The sequence below is a fragment of the Somniosus microcephalus genome, chromosome 11 (assembly GCF_052327205.1).
Source record: "Somniosus microcephalus isolate GS21.2 chromosome 11, FLI_Smic_1.0, whole genome shotgun sequence".
Classification (NCBI taxonomy): Eukaryota; Metazoa; Chordata; class Chondrichthyes; order Squaliformes; family Somniosidae; genus Somniosus; species Somniosus microcephalus.
Window position 1 is genome coordinate 134,792,939 of NC_140997.1, and position 21,112 is coordinate 134,814,050.

At 50.8% G+C, this 21,112-nt stretch overlaps 1 protein-coding gene across 1 annotated transcript in view; it reads left to right on the forward strand.

The window, feature by feature from the left end:
- Positions 1 to 21,112, forward strand: part of dnah1 (dynein, axonemal, heavy chain 1) — a 971,783-nt gene that overhangs the window by 559,319 nt on the left and 391,352 nt on the right. The window contains exons 56-57 of the mRNA XM_085999976.1: positions 12,237 to 12,404; positions 13,261 to 13,452. Coding sequence (XP_085856102.1) covers positions 12,237 to 12,404; positions 13,261 to 13,452 — 360 coding nt within the window. The remainder of the gene's footprint in view (positions 1 to 12,236; positions 12,405 to 13,260; positions 13,453 to 21,112) is intronic.

Consider the following 21,112-nt stretch of genomic DNA (forward strand, 5'->3'; position numbering starts at 1 on the left):
GCAGCCATGCCTAGACGCAGAGGGGCCATCAGGCGTCGGCAACGTAGGCCTTACCCACTCAGGGAATACTGCCAGCAGGTGTCCTATCTCACCATGACTGCCGCGCAGTGTGTTAAGAGGCTGCACTTCAGAAGGGAGGTGGTTGCAGAGATCTGCCAGCTGCTTCACAGAGATCTGCGTCCACAGCTGATGTGCAGGATGTCTCTGTCGGTGGAAGTGAAGGTCACGGTGGCTCTGAACTTTTATGCAAGCGGCTCCTTCCAAGCCGCTGCTGGGGACATAGCTAACATCTCCCAGTTCGCCGTGCATCGCTGCATCCGGCAGGTCACCGATGCCCTTTTCACAAGGAGACACCAATTCATCTCCTTCCCCATGACCCTAGAGAGGCAGGAGCAGCGTGCAGTCGGATTTGCGAGGATCGCCGACTTCCCCGTGGTGCAGGGCGCCATTGACTGCACGCATGTGGCTTTGCGGGCACCTATCGACAATGCCGAGGATTACCGCAACCGGAAGGGCTACCATTCCCTCAATGTACAGCTGGTGTGTGACCACAGGCAGCGCATCCTAGCTGTCAATGCCCGCTTTCCAGGCAGCAGCCACGATGCATTTATCCTGCGCCAGACTACTGTGGCTGACATGTTCCAGGCACAGCCTCCCCCAAGAGGATGGCTTATCGGGGACAAAGGCTATCCTTTGTGTACATGGCTCATGACCCCGCTCCGCGCGCCCAGGACCCCTGCTGAGGAGGCATACAACGAAAGCCATCAAGCCACAAGGAACATCATAGAGCAAACGATTGGCGTCCTCAAGCAACGGTTCCGCTGCCTGGATCGCTCCGGCGGATCTCTGCAGTATTCGCCGGATAGAGTCTCCCAGTTCGTCGTCGTTTGCTGCATGCTGCACAACCTGGCTATCCGCAGGACTCAGGCACTGCCACCTCACGTTGGACCACCACCTCAGGAGGACGAGCAGGAGGACCATGAGGAGGAGGAGGAGGAGGAGTACCAGCCCAGGAGGGAGCCACAAGGTCCAAGGGCCGTCCGTCGGCGGCTTATTGAACGACACTTCTAGGCCCCCTGTCAGGGAATGGCTTGTGGCAATGAAGGCACATGAATGCAGCCGCTCCGCAAGCCCTCAGCCGGTTAACGCAACAACCACTTGAAACATCACACATGGACAAGCTGAATAAAGAAAAAGCTTTATTGAACAAACTCAGGGCCCTTCACACATGAAACCCAAAAACACACAACACCCCCAAAAAACAGTCAAAAACATATCTCACTCCCACAACCTGGGGAGGAATAACAAAACTTGTCCATCCAAATGGCCTTCATCCTCGGCCTTACCAAAAGAACCCCCCCCATAGACAGCACAAGCACCCCCATATAAAAAAACATTTGCCAACACACTCTACTTTGTGTGCCGAGAGGGCGAGTCCTTGTCCAGCCTTTTCCGGCCCCTGGCCGACCTGCTGCTCCGCCTCAACCTGGGCCCTGTGGGTGTTGCAAGGCTGGGGGAAGGCTCCTGAGGGGCACATTGCGTGACGGCAGATGCCCTTGGGGGTCGGCCTAGACGAGCTCTGGCCCTCGAGGGGCCGGCTGCTGACTGCTGCAGCTGTGGCTGGGCAGCATCAGTCTCTCCAGCAGCTCGTCGCAGCTTTGCTGGGGGAGTGGCAGTGGCGGCTGCAGCAATGGGGGCAAGCTGGCTGATGCCAGGCGCTCGCTGGTCGCCAGAGACACTGGCACTCGGCCGGGCTGGCACTGCAGCAAGCGCAGCAATCTGGTGAAGGCCAGACCGCTGTGCTGCAGCAGCGCGGCGGGTGCCCTGGCGATGCATGCGTGACACAGCGAGTGTGGCAGCAGTGAGTGCCCGTACTGCCCTGGTCTGTGCCCGCATCAGACCAGCCAGTGACTGCACGGCACCACTGATCAACTGTCCACTCGCTGCCTGTGCTGCCCTGAAGTCGTCCCGACTCGTGTCCTGTGCTGCCCTGAATTCGGCCCGACTCGCGTCCTGTGATGCCCCGAATTCGGCCCGACTCGCGTCCTGTGATGCCCCGAATTGTGCCCGACTCGCGTCCTGTGATGCCCCGAATTGTTCGAGACCCCTGGCCTGTGCTACCGCGAGTTGTTCGAAACCCCTGGCCTGTGAGGCCCCGAAATCGGACACACTATGAGCCAGGGACTCAATGGCCTCAGGCAACCGTGCCACAACCCCCATGAACTCGGTGTGCCGACGATCCGAGCCCGCGGACATTTGATCAAGGAGGCGCACCTCCTGGGCGAGGACCGTCTCTGGACTGGAGGCCGGACTCTCCCTCTGGGGAGAAGGCCGCCGAGCTGCCCGACCCTTCCCGCGTGGCTGCACGCCACTGGGCCCAGCAACTACACTCCCCTGCAACACTTCCCCCCTCTGGGGAGAAGGCCGCCGAGCTGCCCGACCCTTCCCGCATGGCTGCACGCCACTGGGCACAGCAGCTACACCCCCCTGCAACACTCCCCCCTGGCTCTCCTCCAGGGAAGACGTGTCCCCTCCATTGCCATCCCCTGGCGCGGATGAGGGTTCCCCCGATGTGCCGTCTTCCTCTTGCTCCTCCTCGTCCTCCTCTTCCGAGGGACTGACACTCGCAGCTTCAGGGACCTCCTCCTCACCAGCTGAAAGCAGGAAGGCACAAGAGTAGCTTTAGAGTGAGGACAGGGCGTCAGCGAGGGAGGCATGAGTGGTGGCATTCTGCGCATTGGTCGGACAGTGGCAAAGGATGTAGATCTGAAGCGCAAGGGGAACGAGAGAGGTCCAAACGGTCATGTCCTTACCATTGGGGCCCAGCACAGGGTCGGCATCTCCAATTGCAATGGGGCCAATCACCCGGGCACCCATGACTCGACCCACACGCTCCTCCAGGTCACTGAGCTGCTGGAACTAGGCACGGCCTCCCCCGGTGACAGTCCGGCTCTTCAGATTCTGGGCCAGCTTGGCCTGCAAGAGAAAGGACGGCCTCTAAGTACAGTGTGGTGCCCTGTTGTTGTGTGCACTGCCTCCCATGGTCGAATAGCTTGGCCAGTGTGGTGCCCTGTTGTTGTGTGCACTGCCTCCCATGGTCGAATAGCTTGGCCAGTGTGTAAAGTGCAGAAAGTGCAATTGATGTTCATGCCAGTGCCATAGCTGCTGGATGAGGGCTGGCCATTAGGCCTTTGAGGTCCCTTTGCCCATAATGTGAGGTGCACATGCAAGGATGAGGAGGACACTGGAAAGGGTACTCACCCTGACAATCCGAGTGAGGTCGTTAAACTTTTTCCGGCATTGGACACCAGTCCTGGGGACATCGCTGTTGGCTGTGACCCTCTGGGCGATTTCCCTCCAGGCTCTCCTGTACACCCTCTTGGGAGGCTTCTTGCCACTGTCCGGGAACAAGATATGGCTTCTCTTCTCCAAAGCCCTAACCAGCACCTTTAAATCATGGGCAGAGAAGCGCTGCGCTCGCTCACGGGCCCTCTGCATCCTTCCTGGCGCTATTTCTCTCCAGCAGCAGTGTTTAGGCCTAGCTGGAGGGCTGCAGTATCCAGGGCGTGGCAGCAGACCAAGTCGACCCTTCCCCCTTTAAGAGCTGGCCAGCGCCAGGGTGTCTGCTGTCAATCAAAACATGACCGCACCTGCGCTGCGCCCGGCCTCGGCGGTATCAGTCTGCACTGCCGGCTTAGCGCCTAAAGATAGCCGTGCAACGCCAGTTTTAGCGCTCGAGCAAACTCCTTGGCCAAAGCTACTGAATATCAGCGAAGTGGCCTCCACTTTCCGGCGGGCGCAAACTTTAGCGGCCGCCCGACTTTACCGGCCCAATAGTGGCTATACTGAATTTCTAGGCCACAGTGTTCAAACGCCAACTTATTCTCTCTGTCCATACATACACTGCCACATTCTTCACCAAACGCCAGCTTATAACTAGGCGTTTGGTTTTTACCAATGCATCTTCCGCTGCCCTTCTCTGCTGTTATTGGTTTATCTTCTTCTCGTCTCATCTCATCTCTTTCGCCCCTTTGTGGCCTGTGTGTCCTGTGTGGTATTGAACTCGGGTCTCGTTCTCCTCCCGCGTTTGACCCCGGTGTAATGGGCGTCCTTGGTTGTTGAGTGGTGTGGGGAGCGAGAAGAGAACCTGCCACGAGGCCAGGGCGCGAGTATGAGCGGCAGCAGGCCAAAGGCCAAAACGATGAGAGCAGGAGCAAGAGAGACAAGAGAGTGATTGCTACTGATGGGCCTACTATTATACCTGTTTCTTCAACTCCTTATCTGCGCGCCAAATCAGGTCAGTCCATTGTTTAACTTTTGGCGGGTTTGTTTAAATGATTACAACCATTTATTTTAACTACTTTTGGAGTGGTTGTCTCCGGGTCTAATGGCCCTGATGTCCTGGTTGTTTTGTCATGGATAAGACCTAATTGTCCCCATCCTGACTTGATGGCTACTGTAAGCGGTTACCCATTAAACATGCAGAAACCTAATGGCCACGATTATAGGCCCATTCTCGCTTGATTAGATTCAAGTCGAATAAATGTGTATTCTGTGTTTACTTTGTCTGGCTCGCTCCAAAGAGTCCCTGTTCACAGATTCCTGCATTTTAATGTTTCGTCTCCGGGCCTGCTTGTTGGCAGAGCCCTGGTTTTAAAAATCCTGTCGGTATTGGTCACGAGGTTTACAGAAGCCATTTTGGGTACCCTGTTTTCAATAACTTGTCCAAAACAAGGTCCCTTGATCCATAACTTGGGGAGTGCAGGAATTTTGAGAACCCTGCAACTTACAGAACATCCAGGGTGAGAGAGAATAATGGTTTTAATGGGGACCAGGGCATCAAATGTGGTGGTGAGGGTGTGATTGAGCAGATCGGTAGATGCAGAAATGTCATGGTGAATGAAGGGCCAAAGGCTAGACCGTTGGGATTTTGAAAATGCAGTTGTAAGTGATTTGGGAGTGAGTTTTTTACAGCAGCAGAGACAGAAGGAAGTAGGGTTGAGAGGGGGAAGAGGGATGTGGGTGGAGAGTGATATGAGGAAGTGGTCAGTGATGGCCTTATTTGTGATTGACATGAATGGGAGTAGCGAGGCCATGTGAGATGGCAAGGTCGAGGGGGTGGCCATGAATATGGGTTGGGGAGTTTACATGGAGGGAGAGATTAAGGAAGGATAGGAGGGCAGTGAACTCCAAAGAGAGAGAGCATGATGAATTGAGATGGAGGTTGAAATCCCCAAGGGTGAGAAGTCGTTTGGTGCTGAGGGAGGAAAGCAGTGAAGATATCTCGGTGAGAAAATTTTTATGGTACTTGGGTGGGAGGTAGAGAATGAGGATTTTAAGTGAGAGGGGTGGAACAAGGTGAAATGCTCAAAGGAGGAGAAAGTGCCAGAGGATTAGGGGGACAGACCAAGGTGTGATTTGGTGATAGGAACCACACCTCCACCACGATGGTATAGTCAGGTGGGGAGGCTTCATTTAGGGGGAAGGTATCATCACCCCTCAGCCAGGTTTCCATCAAGGCCAAGATGTCAATGCAATCATCCACAATAAGCTCAGTGGATGACAAGGGCCTTGTTCACACATGAACGGACATCCTAGAGGGAGATGCGGAGAGGGGTGGTGATAGCTGATCCGCTGCCACAGTCCGCAGTGTCAGCACTGAGCGGGGGGGTGGTGGGGAGGTGAGTTGGATGGGGAGGAGATTGGCAAGACTAGCCCCCAGTGGGCGTGCTAGGTGGGAAGGTCGGCAAGAGAGTAGGATGGGGCAGTTGGGGTTGCTGCTCGTAAGGAGGTATCGACGAGTGCCTTGATGGGCTCTTCGGAGGATGCCAAAACATGCACAGAGGGAAGATGTAGGCTTATCCCAGAAGGCTTACCCCAGAAGGCTTTTGTGCCTCCTTGCAGAAAGATCTAGGAAAGTCTGACAGAAACCAGTTGGTAACAGTTGAGAACTATATTTGGAATAAGAACAGAGTCAGGTACACACAGTACACTAAATAACAATTTATACTGAGCACAAAGGTAAAGTTCACCCGTGTTGTGTTCAGGGCAGAGTCGTATTCTGGCATCAGCGCAGTTATTGCGGACTGTTGCACCTCAGTTGCGCTATTTCTCTACCAAAAAGCATGATTTTTGGGCTCATCTTTGATGTGCCTCAATAATTCCGAGACTCGAAGTTAGCAGAACAAAAACAAGGCTTTTATTAACTTAGAATGTAACACGTAAGAGAGAGAGATGTCTTCCTTCTGGAGACTGAGGCCAGACTGAACTAGCTTACAAGCGGGGCCAGGTATGGGCGGAGCCCTACACACAGCACATTCCAGCACATTCCAGTATACAATACAGCACATTCCAGTACACAATACAATGAGGTCTGGGGGAAGGGAAATGACACTGAAACCGATCTCAGTCACAGGCAGTGGTGAATGGAATATTTCATCACATTCACCCCTTCTATAGATTTAGTCTGTTCGGGGGTTTGATAGTCCTCTGCGACCGACGTGGCTGTTGCGGTGCCGCGGGTGTCGGCTGGGTGTCCCCGGTAGCCTCCTGGGTCTCTGCCGGGGGTGCCGCCAGGGTTGTTGAAGGGGTAGTTGGTGGGGGTGCCGTTGGTCGGTGTTCTTCCGGGGGTGATGAAAGGGTAGTGGGTGGGTAAGAGTTGCTGTGATCGTCGTTGCCGCTATTGCCGTGGTTGTTGTCAATGCCGGCTGGGGCGATGTCTTTTATGGACACGGTGTCCTCCCTTCCGTCGGCGTGCCAGACATATGCGTATTGGGGGTTGGCGTGGAGTAGGTGTACTGGCTCCACGAGAGGGTCCGTCTTGTGGCCCCTCACATGCCTTCGCACGAGTACCGGACCTGGGGTGGAGAGCCATGACGGCATGGATACGCCTGAGGTGGATTTCCGGGGAAAGACAAACATTCGTTCATGAGGCGTGGTATTAGTGGCCGTACACAATAGCGACCGTATCGAATGGAGCACTTCCGAGAGGACTTCCTGCCAGCGGGAGATAGGGAGGCCCTTGGTCCTTAGAGCTAGAGTGACTGCTTTCCATACTGTCCCGTTCTCTCGCTCCACTTGGCCGTTACCCCGGGGGTTGTAGCTGGTGGTACAGCTCGTGGCGATCCCCTTGGACAGCATGTACTGGCGTAGCTCTTCACTCATGAAGGACGCCCCCCTATCCGTATGGATGTAGCTCGGCATACCGAACAGGCAGAACAGGCTGTTGAGGCATTTAATGACCGTGGCGCTGGTCATGCCTGGGCAGGGGAAGGCGAATGGGAACCGGGAGTATTCGTCCACAATGTTCAGGAAGTAAACATTGCGGTCGACGGACGGGAGGGGGCCCTTGAAATCTAAGCTGAGCCGCTCAAAGGGCCGTGTAGCTTTGATTAAGTGGGCTCTATCTGGGCGGTAGAACCGAGGCTTGCACTCAGCGCAAGTGCGGCAGTTCCTGGTCAGGGACCGAACTTCCTCAATCGAGTAGGGTAAGTTACGGGACTTTATGAAGTGGAACAGCCGCGTGACCCCTGGGTGGCAGAGGTCGTTGTGGAGGGTCTGTAGCCGATCCCCGGTGGCGCTGGCACACATCCCTCGTGAGAGGGCGTCAGGGGATTCGTTAAGGGCCCCTGGCCGGTAAATGATGTCGTAGTCGAAGGTGGAGAGCTCGATCCGCCACCTAAGAATCTTATCATTTTTAATCTTCCCCCTCTGTTTATTATTGAACATAAACGCTACCGACCGCTGGTCGGTAAGTAGGGTGAAGCGTTTGCCGGCTAGGTAGTGGCGCCAGTGGCGCACTGCCTCCACGATGGCTTGGGCCTCCTTTTCCACGGAGGAGTGTCTGATCTCGGGCCCTTGGAGGGTCCTCGAGAAGAAAGCTACGGGCCGCCCCGCCTGGTTGAGGGTGGCCACCAAGGCGAAGTCAGACGCATCACTTTCCACTTGAAATGGAGTGTTCTCGTCCACTGCCTGTAGCGTGGCCCGCTCAATATCCTGCTTAATGCTTTTGAAGGCGGCGTGGGCCTCAGCAGAGAGCGGGAAAGAGGATGCTTTCAAGAGGGGGCGGGCTTTGTCGGAGTAGTTGGGGACCCATTGGGAATAATAAGAAAATAACCCCAGGCACCTTTTCAGGGCTTTGGGAGTGTTGGGCAGGGGCAGCTCCCGTAGGGGGCGCAATCGGTCGGGGTCTGGTCCGATTTCCCCATTCTCCACCACGCTGCCTAGTATGCAGAGGCGCGTGGTGTTGTAAACGCACTTGTCCTCGTTGTAGGTGAGGTTGAGTTTTTGTGCGGTTTTCAGGAACCTCTCGAGGTTCGAGTCGTGATCCTGCTGGTTGTGACCGCAGATGGTGACGTTGTCGAGGTAGGGGAAGGTTGCCTGCAAGTGGTGGTCATCGACCATGCGGTCCATCTCCCTCTGGAAGACCGAGACCCCATTCGTCACCCCAAAGGGGACTCTGAGGAATTGGTAGAGGCGTCCGTTCGCCTCGAAGGCGGTGTACGGGCGGTCCTCTGGTCTGATAGGGAGCTGGTGGTACGCTGACTTGAGGTCGATGGTGGAGAACACCCGGTATTGGGCGATTTGGTTCACCATTTCTGATATGCGGGGTAGCGGGTAGGCATCTAGTAGGGTGTACCTGTTGATCGTTTGACTATAGTCGATCACCATCCGTTTCTTCTCGCTACCCCTTACCACTACCACTTGGGCGCGCCACGGGCTGTTGCTGCGTTCAATAATGCGCTCTTTCAGGAGCCTGTCTACCTCGGTCGCGATAAACCGCCTGTCCTCCCAGCTGTACCTCCTGCTTTTGGTCGCTATTGGCCGGCAGTTAGGGGTAAGGTTCGCGAATAGCGAAGGCGGCTTTACCTTCAGGGTAGCCAGACCGCACACTGTGAGGGGCGGCTGGGACCCACCGTACTTGAGCGTGATGCTTTGGTGGTTGCACTGGAAATCCAGGCCCAAGATCACGCTCGCACATAGGTTCTTCATGATTAATACTTTAAAATTATCATATACAGTTCCGTTAACGCACAATTGTACCGTGCAGTAACCCAGAATGGTCGATGTCTGGGTTTTGTCAGCCATAGAGATGGTACCCTGAGTAGGGACCACCTTTAGGGAGAGTTGTTGTGCCAGTTCTGGGTGGATAAAGCTCTCCGTGCTTCCACTGTCAATTAAGCATTTAACCCGGCACCCGTTTACCTCGATGTCCACCATTGATCTGGATAGCGGGTGCGGCCTGGTCTGGTCCACTGTGACCGATGCCACTGTAGGGCCCTGATCGATACAAGATGGCGTCCACGCTGTCTGCTCACAAGATGGCGGACCCCACGAGGTCGGGCAAGATGGCGTCCAAGATGGCCGCTCCCACGGCGCACACGCGGCGGTGGCGGGTTTTCTGGCAGTTGGTTTTCCGGCGGGGTTCCCTCTGCACACCTTCCCGAAGTGCCCCTTCTTACCGCACTTAAAGCAGGTGGTGCCTTTCGCCGGGCACAGGTTTCTGGTGTGCTTTGGCTGCCCGCAGAAGTAGCAGTTGGGTCCCTGACGCGTCGTGGCTGTCGTAGGGCTTCTGGGGGGAGAGCGGGTGTTAAGTCTGTGAATTATTTAGTTAATTAAGACACAGACTAATGAGTAACAATAAAAACAGGTCTTTACTGGTTGGAGGTAGGGACTATACTGAATACAAGATTACTGCACAGTGCTTATATACCGGTGTGTTCACCCCCGGTATTACGTCTACAGCAGCCTGAGAAAGTAGTACATCTCTTAAGGTGGAACAGGCTTAAGCTCTCTTAAGGTGGAACAGGTTACATACACAACAGCGGGGCCCAGCCGGTGTCGGGCTGTCGGGCGGGGAAGATGCCTTCCAAGATGGCGGCGCCCTCGGTGCACACGTGGCGGCGTGGACGGCGCGGGCTGAAGAGTAGGCGTCCGAGTTTCTCTGGGCCACATCCAGGGATCGCGCGGTGTCCGCAGCCTGTTTCAGGTCCAACCCCGTTTTTTCCAGCAGTCTTTGCCGGATGTAAGTGGAGCTGAGGCCTGTGATGAAGGCATCGCGAACAAGTTCGTCAGTGTACACTGCGGCTTTTACATCTCGGCACTTGCAGTCTTTGCCAAGCATTTTCAGGGTGCTTAGGAACTCCTCCACCGATTCCCCACGTCGCTGTGCGCGGGTAGCGAGCAGGTGCCTAGCATACACCTCATTCGTAGGCTGCTGGTAATGCGCCTTTAAGATGTCGCAGGCGGCCAGGTACGTCTCGGCGTCTTGGATGAGGGGGTAAACCCGGTGGCTTACCCAATTCCGCAGAATTCCGAGTCTCATCCTCGCAGCGTCCGTAGCGTCTTTGACGGCTGCGGAATTGTCCAGGAAGAATTCCATACACTCAAACCAGTGTCCGAAGCGTGCTGATGCGTCCGGAGCATGTTGATCCAAATCCAAACGTTCGGGTTTCAGGAGTTGATCCATAGTGTTGAAAAATAAGTTAATAAAATTGATGTGCCTCAATAATTCCGAGACTCAAAGTTAGCAGAACAAAAACAAGGCTTTTATTAACTTAGAATGTAACACGTAAGAGAGAGAGATGTCTTCCTTCTGGAGACTGAGGCCAGACTGAACTAGCTTACAAGCGGGGCCAGGTATGGGCGGAGCCCTACACACAGCACATTCCAGCACATTCCAGTATACAATACAGCACATTCCAGTACACAATACAATGAGGTCTGGGGGAAGGGAAATGACACTGAAACCGATCACAGTCACAGGCAGTGGTGAATGGAATATTTCATCACAATCTTTATAGTAGAAAATGATGCCTGATGATCGGCAAGCATTATCCCATTCAGGCTGTTTCCTCATATCTCTTAATTAGAATGGGCCAATGGAAGGCTACCTACAGTGGGTCCTGGGGCAGGTGATGTTCACATGTCAAAAGGTTACCTCAGTCCAAGTTGGAGACCTTTAACCTTTCTTTGTTCAACTTCCTTGCAAACCCAGTAGTTTTCGTCAAGCTGTCAAGCATGTAACCAGGTCTGTTTGCAGACCTGGGCTTCTGTGGAGTACTGTCTTGTCAACACCGTACTTAGCAGCTGGGGAGGACAGCCTGTATTTTCTCAGACATACAAGGCTACTTTGTTGTTCAAGAAACTTAAAAGACACATTATGCTGCAGAGCTGAAAACATGTACAAACCACCTTACACAAACTACTTTAATGATTATGTGGTTCAAGATATCATGATTAAGTTTAATCACATATTGTTTGACCAAGCTAACCACACAATTGTCTGGTTAACACACTGAATAAATGATTCAGTTAAAATAAAATTTAACTGAGATTAAATGTTTTGAGATGGTCCCTTCACTCTGCCTCTCTCTCCTCCTTTAAGATGCTCCTTAAAACCTACCTCTCATTTGTCATAATATCTCGGTGGCTCGGTGTCAAATTTTGACTGATAACACTGCTGTGAAGTGCTTTGGGACATTTTACTATGTTAAAGACGCTGGTGCAAGTTGTTGTTGTGAGCCAAGACAATAAGTGAGGTGAATCACAGCCAAGTCCTCATCCGATATTCTTTTTGGCACAGGAAATTGAATACTGCACGGTCAGATGAGAAAAAAAACACTTGGGTGTTGTCCATTCAACAGTTTCGTATCATCATCTCATTTCACCCCAATCCGTGGACACTACTGAGCTATCAAAGCAGCATCCTTCTCTCCATAAATATAAGATAGTCACCAATAAATCCATTAGGGAATTCAGGAGAAACTTCATTGCCCAGAGAGTGGTAAGAATGTGGAACTTGCTACCACATGGAGCAATTGAGACGAATAGCATAGATAGATTTAAAGGGAAGCTGGATAAGTACATGAGGGAGAAAGAAATAGAAGGTTATGCTGATAGGGTAAGTTGAAGTAGAGTGGGGGGAGGCTAATGTGGAGCATAAACACCGGCACAGACCAGTTGGGTCGAATGACCTGCTTCTGTGCTGTAAATTCTATGTAATTCTCTGGCCCTTGGATTTTGCGGTGTTCTCGCGATCTCCCACCATTACAGAAACCACCCCCCCTGCCGCCCGCACCCCCCCCCCCCGCCCAGAGAAAAGGCATAGACGGTCATTGACGCTGCTTATCCAGGAGTTACAGCAGGAGATCTGGGGAAGCCCACCGAATTTCCAGGCCTCTGTTTCTCCATGTAAATGTAATCTGTAACCATCATGCGTCCTTGTACCTTTTCAGGACAACATTCCCGATTCTGTAATCAAATCGATCCAACCGTACATTGACAATGAGGACTTCATGCCTGCTGCTATTGCCAAGATTTCGAAAGCTTGTACTTCCATTTGCCAGTGGGTTCGGGCTATGCACAAATATCATTTCATTGCCAAAGCTGTGGCACCTAAAAGGGTATGTACCATCACTTGTTACCACTCAATTTCTTTTCAAAGCTGTGCTCCAATGTTTCAGACAGGCTTGAACATAGACTGATAATAGATTATTAATGTCTTGTTCTTTCTTTAAATTTTTTCTTCTGCTTATCCCCTTCAACTTCTTTCCTCTTTTCCTGAATACACTGGCCTTTTGTTGGGATAGAGTTTTGCAGGTGGCAGTTACCTAATGGTGCCTCGCCCAAGTGCATGCGGCTAGAGAGGCAGCATTGGTAGCTTATTTGACGGTGGCAAGCCTCGCAGTCAAGTCCAATCCTGTCCACACTGGGTAGTGATCAAGAGGAGGAATATTACTTGACTTTTTTCCTCTGCCTAACCTAATCTAGGGGGACTGAGGATGGTTGTAGCACTCCAAATCCTGCCCCAGTTGAAACCAGTTAATCGCATAGACCAGGGATTGAATCCAGTACTTTATTGGTCTGTATGGCTCACTAGTACATTGAGCAGTGCATTCACTCACTGAGCTATCAAGGGACTATAAAATGTGGAGCATTCACATTTCTACCTCAGTAATGAATCTTAGTGATAAGGGGACAGATTTGCACTTTCAATAATAACCAAACAGCAGTTTCTTAAATGGTCCTTACACTAATATATTGTAACTATAAGTGAAATAGTCAATTTGTGTGGGAATATTAACTTGTGAATAATTTTTTTGTTATTCTCTATGTAATATGCAGGATTATAGTCCCATTAAATTGTATTATTGCAACAATACATGAGTTGTACATTTTAGTAAAACATTTGTGCAATTCTAAAGCTCAGTGTACCAGTAATACATTAACAATCGATTGATTTACTTTTGTTTTAAACAGCTAGCCCTCCGTGAAGCTCAGGCAGATCTTGATGTGACTCAGAAGATCCTAGAGGAAGCAAAGGATCGTCTGGAAGATGTGGAACTTGGGATAGCTGCTCTTGAAGCAAAGTACCTGGACTGTATAACAAAGAAAGAAGAGCTAGAAAATAAATGTGAACTGTGTGAGCAGAGGCTAATCAGAGCTGACAAGGTAATAAGCACACAAAGTTCTATGTTATACCCACTGTAGTATTAGTGTGAGGAATTCTACCCGAAATCTGGGCAAAATGCAGTGGTTAAGCAGTTCTTCAGCTGCTTGAGAATGTAAGCTAGCCATCTGTGCAGCATGTTAATGTTGCAATATTCTGTAGCACTGAGCAATCCAATTGTATCAAACCTGTCCAATCGTAGCCAGAGCCTCTCTAGGCATGGCTTCTCTTCCCGCCCCCACACCATTACCTCTGGAGTCCCCAAGGATCTGTCTTTGGCCCCCTCATCTGCATACTGCTCCTTGGTGACATCATCCAAAGACATGGCAAAAGGTTCCTCATGTACGTTGATGACACCCAGCTCTACCTCACTAATACCTCTCCTGACCCCTCCACTGCTTTTATGTTGTCAGACTGCTTGTCCAACATCTAGTCCTGGATCAGCGCAATTTCCTCCAGTTAAACATTGCAAAGACCAAAGCCACTGTCTTCGGTCCCCACCACAAACTCTGTACACTTGCCACTGATTCATTTCCCCTCCCCGGCCACTGTCTCAGGTTGAACTAGGCCACTCCCAATCTCAGTGTCCTATCTGACCCTGAGCTCAGCTTCTGACCCCATATCCTCTCCATCACAAAGACTACCTACTTCCATCTCCGTAATATTGCCTATCTCTATTCCTACCACAGCCCATTACTACTGCTGAAATTCTCATCCATGAGTTTGTCATCTCCAGACTCCAAGGAAATTCTCGGCCATCTTTTCTGCCTGAAGTAAGTTTGAAATTATAAAGTTACTGTCAGGCAAAATGTCACCCCTTTCATTTCTAGACCCAGAAATTCATGTTGCATATTTACTGAACCACTTTATCAGAATTCTAAGAATGACTCTGAAAATTCTGGTTTCCCACTATTGTTTCAATTCCATTCTTCTCTGTTTACCACCTGTGCTGATGGACATATTCGTAAAGTGGCTTATTTCCAGTAGTGAAGGGGGGAAATGTTGAATCCGTGAATCTTAAGGTATGGTGTTCTTCAATAAATAGACGGAGACTGTAGATCAACAATCAACAGGTGTTTACTGGATGAGGGTAGTCTAAAAACTAACAGTACAGATGCCTGCTCAAGGCTTACATACAGGTGTGGTCACTGCCAGCACTACAGTACACAGGAGCTGCAAAAGTAGTTCTCTCTTAAAGGTACATACACTACAATTCCTCCCCTTTTAGATTAACAGTACCATAACATTCAAATAACAGTTAACACTTAAACATGCACATTTAACTGAAATAGTCCATTTATAGATTCAGTCTTTGGGGCGGCTTCCTGATCCTTTCTGGATAGCGCCTTTCCTGAGTGTCTTGTTCTTGGTGCGGAGGCGATTCTGGCCCCCTGTCGTCGGTTAGTTCATCAGTTTCCGCTGCTACTGTTTCTGGGGTAGATGCTACCGGTATGTCGGGTTCATCCCCAGGTACGCGAGACATGGGGTTGACTTGTTCCTGTGACGCTAGGATCTGGTCGACATGGCATCTCACAATGTTCTCCCCGACATCCACTGTGTACATTAGTGGCCCCTGCCGTGTGCATATCGTTCCGGGTTGCCATTTCTCTGTTCGGTAGTCACGGGCCAAGACTGGTTGTCCTACATTGAAGCTCCTTGTCGGCTTCTCATTGATGTGCTGGAATTGCTTATCCTCAACATTTCTTCGCACATTTGGTCTGAGCAAATCCAGACGAGATCTCAACCTTCGGTTAAAGAACATCATGACCGGGGTCTGGTTGGTAACTGCATGTGTCGCATTTCTGTAGGCTAACAGGAAATTGTCCACCTTATGCTGTAGTGGAATGTCATCATCGCACATGGCCCTTACTGTCTTTTTAAAGGTTTGTACGAACCTCTCAGCCAATCCATTTGTGGCTGGATGATACGGGGCGGATGTGTAATGCCTTACCCCATTCCTTCTCATAAATTTCCGAAACTCTTCGGACACAAACTGTGGTCCGTTATCAGAGCAAATCTGCTCTGGCAAGCCGTTCCTGGCAAATATGGTCCATAGGACTGCAATCGTTTTCTCCGGAGTGGTGGAGGACATTTTGATGACCTCAGGCCATTTCGAGTGCGCATCCACTGCTATTAAGAACATTGAGTCCATGAATGGACCAGCAAAATCAATATGCACCCGTTGCCATGGAGAGGAGGGCCACTCCCATGGGTGTAGAGGGGCATGTGGTGGTGCATTTTGGACCTTCTGGCATCCTGAGCAGCTCTTTGTTAGGTCCTCGATTTGTTGATCGATCCCCGGCCACCACACATAAGCCCTAGCAAGGCTTTTCATTTTCACCCCTCCCAGATGGCCTTCGTGAAGCTCATTGAGCACTCTCTCCCTTAATTTGGGTGGAATTACCACTCGGGATCCACACATCACTGTCCCCTGGCATACTGACAGCTGTTCTCTTCTGGATGAGAATGCTGGCAACAGTGAGTCGCCATGTGTTGGCCATCCCTTCACCGTCAAATCATATACCTGAGACAGTGTCGGATCATTTCGGGTCTCCTTCTCTATATCCGCATTAGTTACTGGCAAGCGTTCAATTATCGACGAATAAAATATTTCGACAGGGTCCACTGCTGGTGCTTCCTCCGCAGTACGCAGTGGCAGGCGTGATAGCCCATCAGCGTTTCCATGCTGTTTCGTGCCCTTATACTCTATTTCATATTGGTTCGCCCCTAGAAAAAGGGACCATCTTTGTAGCCGTTGTGCAGTCATCACTGGAATGCCCTTCTTTGGATTAAAGATGGAGACAAGTGGTTGGTGGTCAGTCAGCAAGGTGAACTTCTGCCCATGCAGATAGTGGTTGAATTTTTTTACTCCCCATACTAGGCTGAGGGCCTCCCTGTCAATCTGGGCGTAGTTGCGCTCGGCTGAGGTTAGTGACCGAGACGCAAAGGCTACTGGCCTCCCCAACCCGTCTGGGAATTTGTGCGACACCATAGGGTGATGCATCACACGCCAACTGAATTGGTAGTGCTGGGTTGAAATGGGCCAACACCTCTTTTGATGTGATCAATTCTTTGCACTTCTGGAAAGCTCGTTTACATTCGTCATTCCACTTCCATGGTACCCCCGTTTGCAGTAGGGTGTTCAGTGGGTGTAATACTGTAGACAAATTCGGCAAGAACTTATGGTAGTAGTTCACCTGCCCGAGGAACGACCTCAGTTGTGACACATTTTCCGGTGCTGGAGCCTTGAGTACTGCCTCAATCTTTTCAGGGGACTTATGTAACCCCTCCTCATCAATAACATGGCCACAATACGAGATCTGCTTCTGGAAAACCTCGCACTTGTGGCGATTAGCTCGTAGCCCATATTCCTTCAATCTAGTGAACACCTTCTCCAGGTTGGCGAGGTGATCACTGTCATTTTCGCCCGTGACCAGGATGTCGTCCAAATAACACTGGGTCCCTGGAATCCCTTGCAGGACTTGATCCATTGCCCTTTGCCAAATAGCCGGAGCCGATGCTACCCCGAACACCAGCCGGTTGTATTGGTAGAGACCTTTATGAGTGTTTATCGTGAGGTATTGTTTTGAGGCTTCTTCTACCTCCATTTGCAGGTACGCCTGGGCCAGGTCAATCTTAGTGAAGCGTTTTCCTCCAGACAGCGAGGCGAAAATATCTTCAATCCGTGGAAGCGGATATTGTACCATGTGAAGGACTGGGTTCACTGTCACCTTAAAATCCCCACAGATGCGGACCTTCTTTGGTTCCCCAGGCGTATTACTCAACGACCTCTTCATTACAGGAACGATGGGTGTAGCCCACTCGCTCCAGTCCACTTTGGACAGTACTCCTGAACATTCCAACCCTTCCAGCTCTGCTTTGACGGCTGGTCGGATCGCATAAGACACCGGTCTGGCCTTAAAAAACTTTGGGCTTGCATTTTCCTCTATTTTAATCGTCGCTGTTATGCCTTTTAGTGTTCCGAGTCCCTCCTGGAACACTTCTTGTGCGTCAGTTAGCATTTTTGACAGTCGTCCAGGTGTGACGTCGTCATCCTTTTTGGCCTCAACCTTCAGTGCCTGTATGGAATGCCAATCTAATTGTATCTTCCGGATCCATTCATGTCCTAGTAGTGGTCCTCCATCTGGCAATACATATAGGTCCATTTTTGGTATTTCCTGGCCTTTGTATATCACGTTCACCCTTATTTTTCCTTTGGGGTAGACTTTTTGCCCCGTGTACATCTTCAAGACAATCTCTGTAGCTTTCAAGGGTATATGTGAGAATAGCCGCTTGTAGTCCCTTTGGCTTATGACTGTTAGGGCTGATCCTGTGTCCAATTCCATTTTCACTTGGACTCCTGCTATCTTGAGCGTGACCCAAATAGTTTGGTGATCCTCCATTTTGGTTACCTTATGTAGTTTCAGACAACCCAGCTCCTTGCTTCCGGAGTCTGTATCACTTTTCTGTTCGTCTGAACTGCTGTCCATCACCTTATGTACCTTTTTGTACTTCTCCTGTGGAGATTTCTTGCTGCTGGTTTTCTTCCCTGACCTGCAGACTCTTGCTATGTGTCCTGCTTTTCCACACTGTCTGCACACTTGGTCCTTGAACCAACAATCCTTCTGGTCGTGTGTTGTTCTGCCGCAGTGATAACACTTCCCTGCTCCATATGACATTTCTTTGGTGCCATATTCTTGCGGTCTCCGTTGTATCTCTGCAGCGCCCCGTGTGGCTGCTTCGTGTGATACTGCCATGCTGAAAGCCTTGTCCAGCGTAAGATCCTTTTCTGATAGAAGCCGTTTCTGGGTTCCTTCACTTTGAAGCCCACACACAAACTTGTCCCTTAACGTATCTGCTAGTCCCATTTCAAACTGTCAGTGTTTCGATAGCTTGCGCAGTTCCGTTAAATACTCAGCATTACTTTCGTCTTTATGCTGGTTCCTTTTGTGGAACTTAAATCTTTCTGCTATCAGCAGCGGTGTGGAGCTTAAGTGGTCCTGTAGGATTTCCACTATGCTTTTGAAATCCTTATCTACTGGCTTCTCTGGGGTTATTAGGTTTCGCAGTAAGCCATACGTTTTTGCACCCATGGAATTCAACAAAACCAGTGCTTTCCTGGCATCTGGCACTTCATTCGCCTTGCAGTACACCTCAATGCGTTCCACATATGTCACCCAATCTTCGACTTCATTGTCGAACGCAGTGACACTGCCACTCTTCGGCATCCCTGGGTGTGGTTAGACTGTCTAAAATGGCGTCTCCCGCACTCTCCCTTCTTCTCCGCTGGCTCAAAATGGCGTCTCCCGTGCTTTCCTTTCTTCCCACGCTCACCCTTCTTCGCCGCTGCGGCTTCAAAAATGGCGTCTCCCGCGCTCTCCCTTCTTCTCCGCGGCTCAAATGGCGTCTCCCGCGCTTCCTTTCTTTCCCCACGGATGCTGCTCAGCCCTTGAGCCCTGGCTGCGCTCTGCGCGTTCTCCTGTGCGCCTCTCTCGTTGCCGCCACTCGGTCCTGAACCCCGGCTGTGCTTTACCCTCTCTCTCTTTTTGTTTTCCGTCGACGCCACTCGGTCTTCAACCCCCGGCTGCGCCCTGTGTGCTTTACCCTCTCTCTTACCCCGTCGACGCTGCTCGGCCTTTTCTGTGCCGTCGGTCGGCTCCAGCCGCCGCTGTCCGGGAAGGGTCTGCGCTGTACCTGTTGCCAGTCTGTTGCTGGATCGTCGCGGCTGGAGAACCAAGCCCAGCTCTCAACAGCCTCCCCTGCGATGTTCACTCTCTGCCGGATGACTGGGCGGTTGCTCGTGGTCGACGCCCGTGCTTCTGGCCTCGACTTTCTTCCACCGTCCTCCCGGAGCGAATCCTTGGAAGGAAATGCAGAGTTGCAGGTAGATTTGAATCGACCTCGTCGCCACTGTTGAATCCGTGAATCTTAAGGTATGGTGTTCTTCAATAAATAGACGGAGACTGCAGATCAACAATCAACAGGTGTTTACTGGATGAGGGTAGTCTAAAAACTAACAGTACAGATGCCTGCTCAAGGCTTACATACAGGTGTGGTCACTGCCGGCACTACAGTACACAGGAGCTGCAAAAGTAGTTCTCTCTTAAAGGTACATACACTATAGGAAACTTTTTAATAAATACAACTGACAGTCTGAGGGACATCTTACCTTTTCGCCAGTGAATTTGTTGGAAAATTTGATGAGAAATGTCTGTGACATATGAAAAAAAACACAGCACCCCGACACATACACGACTTTGATCTGCCTCTAGAATATATATCTAAGGTCAACAGGGGGCACAACAGAACAGGATTGCAGTTGCTTTGGTTTCAGTATGATTTGAGTTGCCACTGATTGGTGTATTGCCTAATTACTTTCAATGTCAGACTTGGCCACGTCTATAGGTTAAAGGAAAAATTGACTTGTTGCACTTACCCAATACTCTTGGAGACCTGTTGTTGGCCAGAATATCCAAACTCTGCTGCCCGTATTCTAACTCGCATCAAGTCCTGTTCACCCATCACCCCTGTGTTCGCTGACCTACATTGACTCCCGGTCCGGCAAAGCCTCAATTTTAAAATTCTCTTCCTTGTTTTCAAATTCTTCCATGGCCCTGCCCCTCCCTATCTCTGTAATCTCCAGCCCCACAGCCCTCCAAGACATCTACGCTCCTCTAATACTGGCCTCTTGCGCATCCCTGATTTTCATTGCCCCACCATTGGCAGCAGCTGCCTAGGCCCTACACTCTGGAATTCCCTTCTTAAACATCTCCGCGTCTCTAACTCTCTCTTCTCCTTTAAGATGCTCCATAAAACCTAGGGGGGAAAATTTGTGGCTGCCACGAGAGTTGCCAGAGCCACCGGCAACTTGAGTTAACGGCTACTGAAAATGGACGAAGCGCTACCAGAGAAAAATTCACACTGGTGGCTAAAGATTTGTAGCCCAGCGCTAACTTACCATGTACAGGAAACTTTGTGCTATCCGGCACCGACGGGACCGAGCTGTTGCCGTCCCATCAAAAGTGCCGGACAAACCAGCACTAATGTTGAAACATACGGAGATTTTGAGCTCCGTATCTGGCAACAAACCCTATTGCTTAGCAACAGCTTCTAAACAGTCAGCCGTACCTTGCAAGCGTCTCTGTAGCTTAGCAACAGCTTCAGCGAGACCTTGCAGAGCCTGACTGGTGAAAAAAAAGCAACGAAAAGAAAAAAAACCTAACGAAACGGCTCCTGATTTTTGCCGGTGGCTCGAGCATTCCGGACAGTTAACCTCAGGATAATACAAAGTTTCCTGTAACGCCCTCCTGGTGGTGTTAGTGCAGGCATGGGAGTTGAAGTTCCCATCCTGAAGCAGCATTCCAACTTCTACGGCCTCTGGAATCGAGGCTATTGAGTTCGCTAGGAATTGTGGGAAATTAAAAGGGCAATGCCTTGTGAACTAATAAAAATTAAAATGAAGTGAAAAAATGCAATTTTCTGCCCTTACTGCCTTTCTTATAATACTCCTGTGAAGTGCTTTGGGATGTTTTACGTTAAAGGCGCTATATAAATACAAGTTGTTGTTAACATTAAAAAGAAGCCACTCAATCTGGCTGGCTACAGCCAGGAAACGGAGACAAAACATTTTTTCAGGTCCTACTGTTAAATTTGGCAGGACCT